Raw genomic sequence first — 10,910 nt, 5'->3', positions numbered from 1 at the left:
CTTGATCGAAAAATTGACTGAGTATTTGAGTATTGATTTTTGTATTCATTGCCATCCCTAGTATTTACATATATTTTTGCCTTGAATTATTTGTTCAATTTTTTAAATATTTTTTTTCAAATAATTATTTTATCTAAGAGTATCACAAATGTAGTAATTAAGGTTCCTATGCACATGCTATATATTATATCACATCATTAATAAAGTCATTCTCTTCAGATGTAAGAAAAAATCAATAATATTTCACATACATCCTAAAAAATAAGCATTATTGTACTGTATCGCAATACTTATCGTATCGAAAATTTCTGATCCAGCCCTAGTAAAAACAGATTGAATAGGATAAAAAAGAATTTACTGTTACCCATTGTTCTCCAAGTCTCAGACTACTCATAAGCTACTCATCCAAAAAACTTCATTTTTATCACATTTCTTCTTCTGCAATTACTTAGTTTACATCATATCTTGAAAATAGATCACAGAAGGTCAGTGTATCTGGCAACCTATAAATTATGTTTATTTTATGTATATTTATGTTTTTGAGGCCCACATGGAAGATTGGGTAACCAAATGTGTAGCCTCAGTAAATAAAGACTTTACTTACTTACTTACTCTATTGTTACGGAATGAACTCTATTGTTCTCTTCAGTTAGATGGCCCCCTATCCCTATTAGGTAGTGCGGAGGGACGCCAAGGGGTATAACATAATATGCTTGAAATTCTTTTGGGCATATAAAAATATGGGATTGTTTTGTTTATTGCATTGCTCATAATGCTGTACATTCTTTGGGCATTTTTATTCTGATATAAAAGTATACCTATATTTCACTGCAAGTTGTACAGTATCCATGGCAACCTGTAGACTCTGTCTTCTGTCAACAGCCAGTAGTAATTTTACAATAATGTCTAAATTTTCCTTTGCACAGTCATCTATTGCACGTAAAACAGTCTCAACATATGAAATTGTTGTCATTCCTGTTGACGGTTCTTCTCTAGGTGTTGTTCGTAACTCTATATATTTCACATTCTCCTCTGCAAACTCATGTATCACATCATATGTTACCTGAAACATATCAGATAGTAATTTAAAAGAATTACTCCGGAGTTAAGAATATTTGGGTTTTTCCCAGCTAGGAACAAATTTTTACAATTACAGCCTCGAAAATAAGCGCAACATATTGACTAACCTATTTTAACAGGTAATGCACCATGAAGCTTTGATGGTAAAAATCTGTTTGCACCTATGGATTAGCTGGGGAAAACCCACATTTGCTGATTTCCAGATAACATCTATTCAATTAAGGACAAGACATATAGAAAACTATGCAAAATGATACAGTGAACATAACCTGGTGGAATTTCAAAGGCTTTCTGCTGTGAAAGTGTTTAATAACTATCAGTGATATAAAATGAAGTGAGTGCAGTCTCCTACATTTTTTTAATTAAGCTTGCTTGTTATTATCACTGCCAGTTACATTTTAAGAAGGTTTACCTTATAAACAGCTTTCTCGTTATTTATAACATCATGAATCTGTCTGAATAACTTGAACACTCTGAAAAATAAGATAAAGCTATCATAAATACATCACTTTGAATTTGAATTAACAAAATAAATGGAATGAATGATAATAAAAACTAGTGATAATTAGAACTGCCAATGTCCTAGTGCAAACACCCATCTTATTCTTAGTCATTTATGTGACAAAAAAGAGAATTGTTTACTCATAATAAATTTTCATTTTAAATTTTTTATTAATTTGTATAATTTATTTAATAACATCATGAGTTTTATACTTACTCTTTCAATGTTCCAGTTTCACCCTTTTTGAACTTGAGGGAGTCTGGATTATATGATGTAGACATGCCTGCCACAAGCTGACTCATTGTTGATACACTAATTGAACCATTTATATGGGCATGAAGCTCCTGTAAAATATTGTAGGAATAAACGCAGGAAATAAATGTGCTTGACTACCATCTATTTTTACTTTTGTTGGGTTTTACATTGCACAAACACAGTATAGGTCATATGGCAACTTTCCCTCTTCACTGGTGAAGGAAGACCTCAGGTGCTCTTTCGTGCCTTATTTCATCCACAAATAGGCACCTGAGTAGAACCATGACATTCCTTAAGCAATAAGCTAGCTGGATAGCTTCTTCACATGAAAGAATCAAAAGTCCCTGTTGCCAGGGATTCTAACCCACAGTGGTGAGGGGCAAGTGGTTTAAAGTCAACCACTCAGCCACAGACACCCTAACTATTCTATTATAGTTGCTTAAAGTGACCAGGAACAAAATATTTTGATTTATGTAATTAATTTTGATATAATGTTTAACAGCACACAATTGTCATGTAGTTTACTCTAGGAATCCTTCATAAGAATATCAAAACTATATATACTTTCATTGGTTTGCATTTACATGAAAAACACAGTGAAAACATACTACATGTACTTTAAACCCATTCACTTTAAAAAGGATGACATTTATTTCATATGTACCTAAAAAACTCAATAAAAGTTAGAGAAATAAATAAAATAAAACATTTAGCATACCACTTTTGGTAACTTTCTAAAGAAATCCGCATCCATTTTCTTTCACAAACCAAAAAAGCCAATGTCAAAACTGAAAAAGACATATTTGTGTGTGTCACTAAGTAACCCTCTTAAAACATTTTGCTATAAAGATCTGCATCATACTATGAATAAATTGGAAGGTCTTGTATCAGAACCTCATACATGTAAACATATTACTAGTAGTTAAAAAGATTTCTGCAGAAACTTTTTCTCTAATGACCTTAAAATGAGTGTGACACATAGAACTTATCAAGGTTCATCCACATATCAAGTTTAAAGATTTTTTCCATATCTTTAAAAGAAATTCCCAATTGAACTGAAATTCTCAATATCAAAACTGACAAATTTGCTGAGTTCATTCCAGTACGGTATCAGACAGATGCACATTTCATTGTCAAATTTTAATGTATCTTTTAAGCTTTGAATGATATTTGTGCTGGTTGGAATAACAATTTTGCATATTTCAAAATACTATGCTAAAAGAGCATGAAGGAGGTTACAAAAAGTACCTAATATTTTTCCCAATCAAGCAATTTACAACGTAAAATTTTGCAAACTGGGCAATGAACTTTTTCATAAAATGGCTAGGAAAAGGCCTGGGTACATCTGTATATTATCCAACAGTCATGCAAAATTCTACCTTTCCATTAGACACTTAACTCAGTCTCAAAAATGTCATAAGCTAACAAGCAAATTCGTTGAATTTATATCCCCTGCCGAGTACTGGTTATTACTAACACAACAACTGAAGACATAAGGCTTTATTTACATTTTTATCATCGCGTAAACAGTAATATTCTTTGTACATAATAAATATTCAGGGCAATAACAGAGCCTTAACTCGGTGTTAAATAGTTGTATCTGGACATGGCAATGAGATGTAAATTGCCTTTTTGTATCTATGGTTCCCATAAAGTTTTGTTGAAATCAATACAGCAGTTGCAAAGAAATAGCAATATTGCTCTATATGCATACTACATACTTAGTAACTAATCAAGGGCCATAACTCTGTAATGAAGGGCCTGATCTGAATAAAGTAACACATTATGCACAGCTCATCTTGGTATTAATGGTTCCCATAAAGTTTAATAGAATTCCAGCCAGTAGTTGCAAAGAAGAAGTGCAGAAATGATTATTGCTCTATATGCATACTAATCAAGGGCCATAACTCTTGAGTTAAAGAGTCTGACCGGAACAAGCCGATGAAATGGCATCTCCTCTTGATATTGATGATTCCCATCTTGATATTGAAGGTTCCAATAAAGTTTTGTTGAATTCCAGCCAGTAGTTGCAGAGAAGTAGCCCGGAAACGATTATTACTCTATATGCATACTGCATAATTAATCAAAGGCCATAACTCTGAGGTAAAGTGTCTGACCGGACACTTATCAAGGGCCATAACTCTTGAGTTAAAGGGTCTGACTGGAACAAGACGATGATATGTGCATCTCCTCTAGATATTGATGATTCCCATCTTGATAACGAACGTTCCCATAAAGCTTCATTAAATTCCAGCCAGTAGTTGCAGAGAAGGGCCATAACTCTGAATTAAAGTGTCTGACCGGAACAAGGCGACGATATGAGCATCTCCTCTTGGTATTAAAGGTTTCCATAAAGTTTTGTTGAATTCCAGCCACTAGTTGCAAAGAAGTAGCGCGAAAACAATTATTGCTCTGTAGGCATAAGTACTGCATAATTAATCAAGGACCATAACTCTGAGTTAAAGTGTCAACAAGGCAACGATAAACACATTTCCTCTTTGTATTGAAAGTTCCCATAAAGTTTGGTTGATTTCCACCCAGTAGTTGCAGAGAAGTAGTGCATAAACAATTATTGCTCTCTATGTATACTGCATTACTAACCAAGGGCCATAACTCTGAGTTAAAGTGTATGACCGGAACAAGCGGATGATATGCCCATCTCCTTTTGGTATTAAAGTTTCCCATAAAGTTTCGTTGAATTCCAGCCAGTAGTTGCAGAGAAGTAGCGTGAAAAGCGAAAACAATTTTTGCTCTATATGCATAATGCTTAATTAATTAAGGGCCATAACTCTGAGTTAAAAGGTCTGACTGGAACAAGCCAATGATATGAGCATCTCCTGTTGGTATTGAAGGTTCCCATAAAGTTTCATTAAATTCCAGCCAATAGTTGCTGAGAACTACCGGAAAAGAAATTCAGACAGACGGATGGACAGAAGGAAGCACGGATGGATGGACAACACCAAAACATTATCCCCCTGCCAATTCCATTGGCTGGGGATAACAAGAGCAATGATATGTTTGATATTCATTGAAATTTTTATCTGAATACAGGAAAATTAAAAAAAAAAAAAAAGATGTTTATAGCAACAAACTAACAAGAACCACATTCAGGCAGGGAAAGCGCTCGACTGTTTTTACTTTTGCAAAAAGCAAACAAATATACAATGTAGACAAATCTCTAAAAGCAAATTAATGAAAATAAAAATTAACTTCTTCCTTGTTTTGGTTTTTATTTGGTTTGTCTAGTCACACATGTTGTTTAGTCCAAGTATGAATCATTTCCATGAATAAATGACAAACTTCTGTTCATAAATAACAAAATTATGACAACTTAACCAAAATGATATAATTTGACCTTAATGGTCAAGGTCATTTAAGGCTCAAGGTCAAAGTCAGTTCCACCACATAGAAGGCCTTGACCAAAAGGTTGTTATGTCCCAAGTATGAAGATAATCCATTAATTAATTACCAAGTTACAGCCAATTATAGCAATTATCAAAGAAAATTCAATAATTTGACCTTCAAGGTCAATGTAAAACATTAGCCAAGGTCATTTGAGTTTGATATTCATTAAGGTCCTAACCTAAAATCAAAAGTTTAAATATGAAGTTAATCCATCTAAAAATAAGTTATAGCCAATGACAGGAAAAAACAATAGAATTTCATTAATTTGTACTTGATGGTCAAGATCAATTAAAGGTTAAGGTCACATCTAAAAATCTTCAATAAGCTTGTTTGGTAGCAAGTCTTATTTTGTCCAAGTATAAAGCTCAAGATCAGTGTGTCTTAATATGTAGTCAATCCATTTATAAGTAACAAAGTTAGAGCCAGTAACAGCAAAAAAAAAAGAAAATTTCAATAATCTGACCTTCAAGGTCAAGGTCATTTATGAGTGAAGGTCAAGGTCTGACTGGTAAACTTGGAGGCCTATCATACGGGGAAGTCAAAGACCGGGCCCGCGAAGCGGGTTCGGGCTTTGGCTTGCCCGGCTATAGACTACACGTGAATATTTAAAAGAAAATCAAATAAAAAACAATTAAAAAATATATAGAATTCTATACCTATCAATGAAATTTTCAGTGTCAGTTCTAGTCGGGCGCCGCCATTTACAATGTATGTCAATGATAATAGGCGGGGTATTCCGATAACGGAACAAATCTCAACTTTTCGGATTAGTAATAATCGTCGAGTGTTCCGAGTGAAAACGGAAGCGGTGTATGTAATATCGAATGACACCTTTAAAACGGAAAGAATGAAAGGATTTCTTTAACGACTTCCCCGTTCATAGGCTTTGCCTAATTTCATATTAAAAGATTGTTGTGTTCACATATGAAGATAATTCCTTTAAAAAAATAACAAAGTTATAGCCAATAATAACAAAAATCAAGCAAACTTTTGACCTTTAAGGTCAAGGTCATCTATGAATGAAGGTCAGGTTTAGTCCTGTATATCTGGAGGTATTCACAGACACTTGGGGTTTGGAGCTCAAAACGCCTTTAAAATCCAAATAAAATGCATATTTGTCAATCCCAGCACATGTACTGATCAGATATATCAAAAAAACTTAATATAAGCCGTTTTGAAAAAAAATTCATATTTCAACATCTATAATAATACACAAGATAAAAATGTTCGCCGGAAAAAATCCGTACCCCTACCGTCATAATCACCATGTATTTTATTCCATTTCCAATATTTTCACATAATCCTTTGGTCCATCGACACAGAAGATATAATTCTTCACGATGATGGTCAATTTTAAACTTCAACGGTAATATAAACAACGCAACAGCCGAAATAAACATCAATATTATCGCCGTTTTCCTCCAACTACAAAATCTTTCGATAAATTCAATGGACCAGACGGCTATGAACGAAGCTATCCGATTATGTGGTTCCCAAACTTAAAAGCGCTGCGCATTTTGCACACAGCAAAATATTGATGTTTATTTCGGCTGTTGCGTTGTTTATATTACCGTTGAAGTTTAAAATTGACCATCATCGTGAAGAATTATATCTTCTGTATCGATGGACCAAAGGATTATGTGAAAATATTGGAAATGGAATAAAATACATGGTGATTATGACGGTAGGGGTGGCGGATTTTTTCCGGCGAACATTTTTATCTTGTGTATTATTATAGATGTTGAATTATGAATTTTTTTTTTTTGTATATATTGATCAAAACGGCTTATATAAAGTTTTTTATATATGATCAGTACATGTCTGGGGCACTTGGACCCCAAATATGCCCCCCCCTTTTTTTTTTTATTTTTTTTATTTGGATTTTTTAAGGCGTTTTAATGTTTAAAAAAAAAAAAAAAAAAAAAAAAAAAAAAAAAAAAAAAAAAAAAAAAAAAAAAAAAAAAAAAAAAAAAAAAAAAAAAAAAAAAAAAAAAAAAAAAAAAAAAAAAAAAAAAAAAAAAAAAAAAAAAAAAAAAAAAAAAAAAAAAAAAAAAAAAAAAAAAAAAAAAAAAAAAAAAAAAAAAAAAAAAAAAAAAAAAAAAAAAAAAAAAAAAAAAAAAAAAAAAAAAAAAAAAAAAAAAAAAAAAAAAAAAAAAAAAAAAAAAAAAAAAAAAAAAAAAAAAAAAAAAAAAAAAAAAAAAAAAAAAAAAAAAAAAAAAAAAAAAAAAAAAAAAAAAAAAAAAAAAAAAAAAAAAAAAAAAAAAAAAAAAAAAAAAAAAAAAAAAAAAAAAAAAAAAAAAAAAAAAAAAAAAAAAAAAAAAAAAAAAAAAAAAAAAAAAAAAAAAAAAAAAAAAAAAAAAAAAAAAAAAAAAAAAAAAAAAAAAAAAAAAAAAAAAAAAAAAAAAAAAAAAAAAAAAAAAAAAAAAAAAAAAAAAAAAAAAAAAAAAAAAAAAAAAAAAAAAAAAAAAAAAAAAAAAATTTAAAAAAAAAAAAAAAAAAAAAAAAAAAAAAAAAAAAAAAAAAAAAAAAAAAAAAAAAAAAAAAAAAAAAAAAAAAAAAAAAAAAAAAAAAAAAAAAAAAAAAAAAAAAAAAAAAAAAAAAAAAAAAAAAAAAAAAAAAAAACATTTATAAACAAACAAATAGCACCAGTTATGTAAATTAAGCACAAGGTTAAAGCACAAACCATCACCAAATGAACGTAACTCAATGATTATTATATGGTAAGGATCAAACGGAAAACAAACTTAAGTATCAAAACTTCAAGAATTAAATCAACTCAAAATTTATTAGACAATGGGTTAAAACAATAAACATACTCAATCACTATTGAATGTATTTAACATAGTCTACCAGGCCTAGACATTAACTTTTGAATCAGGTTGTCCTGTCGGGCAAGTAGTTTTTAAAACTACTTGCCCGTGACCTAAGACTTACTTGTCCTGACCTAAAAATGGTAAAAATGTATAAATCAGAAAAACAAACAAGCTCATAAATATTTTTTGTATTTAGTAGTTTTTCTAAAACATCGGTTCATCTGTTTATTCAATGTGAATATACTACGGTCATGTACATTTGTTGATATAGGAAACGGAAGGAAAAATATGAGCATGCGCCGCGGTAAGGAAATTCCCAGTTCAATCATCAAGTCAACAGCCGTAAACGAGTCTTCGTTTACTAAGTTCATAATGTTGTTATATTAGATTAAACAATAAATCATTTTTAATGCAAAAACTTTATTTAACAATTATATTTAAAGATCAATATGATTATCTACATATTTTCAATGATATCTTTACATGCAAACATCAAAATTTAAACAACAGCATAACCCGGGAATTACCTTGTACAAAATTAGATATAGTCTATTATTAGAACAGAGAATTACCTTACCGCGGCGCATGCTCATATTTTTGCTTCCGTTTCCTATATCAACAAATGTACATGACCGTAGTATATTCACATTATTGATAATAATTCATGGTGTATTTTTGTTTTAAAGATGTTTATAAATGAAAAGATGTTATTTCTATTCATTTTGTACATGCATTTGTCAATGATGCTCTTTATTTTCACTTGCCCTGTCGGACAAGTGCTTTTCAAAATAACTTGCCCGGACCAAACTTTTAGTTGTCCCGGGCAGTCGGACAACTGTTAATGTCGAGCCCTGTCTACATAAATAATTGTTAAACACAAAATAAAAAAAAATGAGGGGTGAAGTGTCTCAATCAAATTTTTTAAAATGAGGGGTGAACTGTCTGAGGGGTGAAGTGTCTGCAAAAAAGGGCCTAGGGTGAAGTGTCTGGGGGGTGAAGTGTCTGTAAGCCGTCCAAAGTGTTGTTCCATACATGTATGAAGATGATTCACGTACAACTTGTATGGTTATTACCAAGGTTAAAAGTTTCCGGATGGCAACGGCAACGCCGCCGTGACTGTAACAATACCTCTTTCTTTTCTTCGAAAAAAAGTCGAGCTTAAACAGGTAATGTGAGGATATTTATGTGTGGTTCGAAAAGTTTTGGGTTCGATGTGACCTCCATTTAAGACGACAGTTTCCAAAAGAATACTTGAGTAATTGCGTTTGTCATTTCTAGAATATTTGACGGTATTTGTAAAGAAACACTTACGCAAATTAAACCTCAAACGTTAAAGACTTTTAACAATGCAAACGTAACAATGTGTTAAAATATTATGGGAGCATCCATTTTGAGAGTTGTGCCAAACGTGTTTTTATTACATGTTATTTCATTGGTGCATTCAATTACCGTCAATCTACTTCATTGGTTAATATTTACAGATAGCTTATAATAAATTCCGTATCGCAATTGTGCCGTTTACATACGGTATCATTCCGGCTCATTGAAAGTTACCGCCAAGGAATTTAATTTATATTGTCTTTAATTAAATAGAACACTCATAGTAAATATTTGGGTTTACTGTCATTTCTCTGCTTCTTTGGTATCATTGTTTGGTAATAATTCAGAAATCTTTGTCTTTTTAAACCATAATCTGTCTTTAAAAATTTTGGAATGCTATATGATATTAAGTTTTCTCTACCAGAGATGTAGATAATATCTATGTCTCTGCTCTGACATTAAAATCTTCTGTCTAAGGATGCAAGTGTTCAGTGTTTTTATTTGTTTGGGTCGTCAGACCAAACAAATAATGGTAGCGAAATTTCAGAGTCTAATGTTCTTAATTGCAAATGCCGAAAGTAGTCCACTTTTTTGAAGCGGTTACTTCCCTTTTGTATGTACACTAAAGCCGAAAAATTCAGGGGAGATCACTGCGTAAAGATGGTCAAAGACAGGCGCATCAATTTTCAAGCAATGTAATTCCCGAATGGTCGAAGATTTCTAATATTGTTTTTCTGGTATTTTCTGATCGAAAATAACTAAATACAAAGCGGACATTCAATCTCTGACACAGAAGTTTATGACAAACCTAACAACAAGTAGTTCTCAAACAGCTTAAAACTAGCGATTTAAAAGAAAGAAATATTTTATTTTGTTACAAGTATCCAACAAATTACAACGCATTTAAAGTTAAACAATAGCGTTGGCTTATAGAATTGTCAATAAATGCACAATCACAAATTACGCGGATGAATATGATTTTATCAATGAAAAACTATTTTTAGCCATGTAGATTACCGAATACTACACAAACCGAGTATTGGAATATATAGATTCTACATGTCGGACTGTTTGGGCGAGAGGATTTTCGCTAAAATATTTACTTCAATTTTAAACAACAGGTTTACCCTGAACAAAATACCTCGAAATTAATAAGGATTACAAACCTGAATGCAATGGAAGTTCTAAATTTAGAATGACTTGATATTATTCAGACATACTGCGTATAACTTCTCCGTGGTACAGTGGTAACGCGCTCGCTTAGTGAGTGAGAGGTCTCGAGTTCGAATCCCAGTCAAGGAAATTTTTTTTTGGTTAAATTCTTTTTTTAATTGTTTTTGTTAAGGAAGTAGCCATGATTTACAAGGATAAAGTGTGGCTGTCGTAAAAAAAGTACATAAATGTTTTTTTGATGCAACTCTAGTTATGCCTTACAAAATGAATTATAATACATAAAAATAAACTTATACAGGAAAATGCATACAGATATACAGTACGATTTAGATTGCAAAGATCAGAAAATACCAAAGAACATG

General features: G+C 31.1%; 1 protein-coding gene across 1 annotated transcript in view; it reads right to left on the bottom strand.

The window, feature by feature from the left end:
- LOC132746506 (adenosine deaminase-like protein) overlaps window positions 1–9,468 on the bottom strand; it is a 50,515-nt gene extending 41,047 nt beyond the window's left edge. The window contains exons 1-5 of the mRNA XM_060735688.1: window positions 9,367–9,468; window positions 2,556–2,625; window positions 1,799–1,926; window positions 1,493–1,553; window positions 819–1,063 (exon numbers count right to left, since the gene is read on the bottom strand). Coding sequence (XP_060591671.1) covers window positions 819–1,063; window positions 1,493–1,553; window positions 1,799–1,926; window positions 2,556–2,591 — 470 coding nt within the window. The 5' untranslated portion in view covers window positions 2,592–2,625; window positions 9,367–9,468. The remainder of the gene's footprint in view (window positions 1–818; window positions 1,064–1,492; window positions 1,554–1,798; window positions 1,927–2,555; window positions 2,626–9,366) is intronic.
- Between the last annotated feature and the right edge of the window lie 1,442 nt (window positions 9,469–10,910).

This window comes from Ruditapes philippinarum, unplaced genomic scaffold (assembly GCF_026571515.1).
Source record: "Ruditapes philippinarum isolate M1 unplaced genomic scaffold, ASM2657151v2 ctg3441_1_1_1_1, whole genome shotgun sequence".
Classification (NCBI taxonomy): Eukaryota; Metazoa; Mollusca; class Bivalvia; order Venerida; family Veneridae; genus Ruditapes; species Ruditapes philippinarum.
The sequence above is the reverse complement of the archived record's forward strand: the minus strand, read 5'-3'. Positions and strand labels throughout refer to the sequence as shown.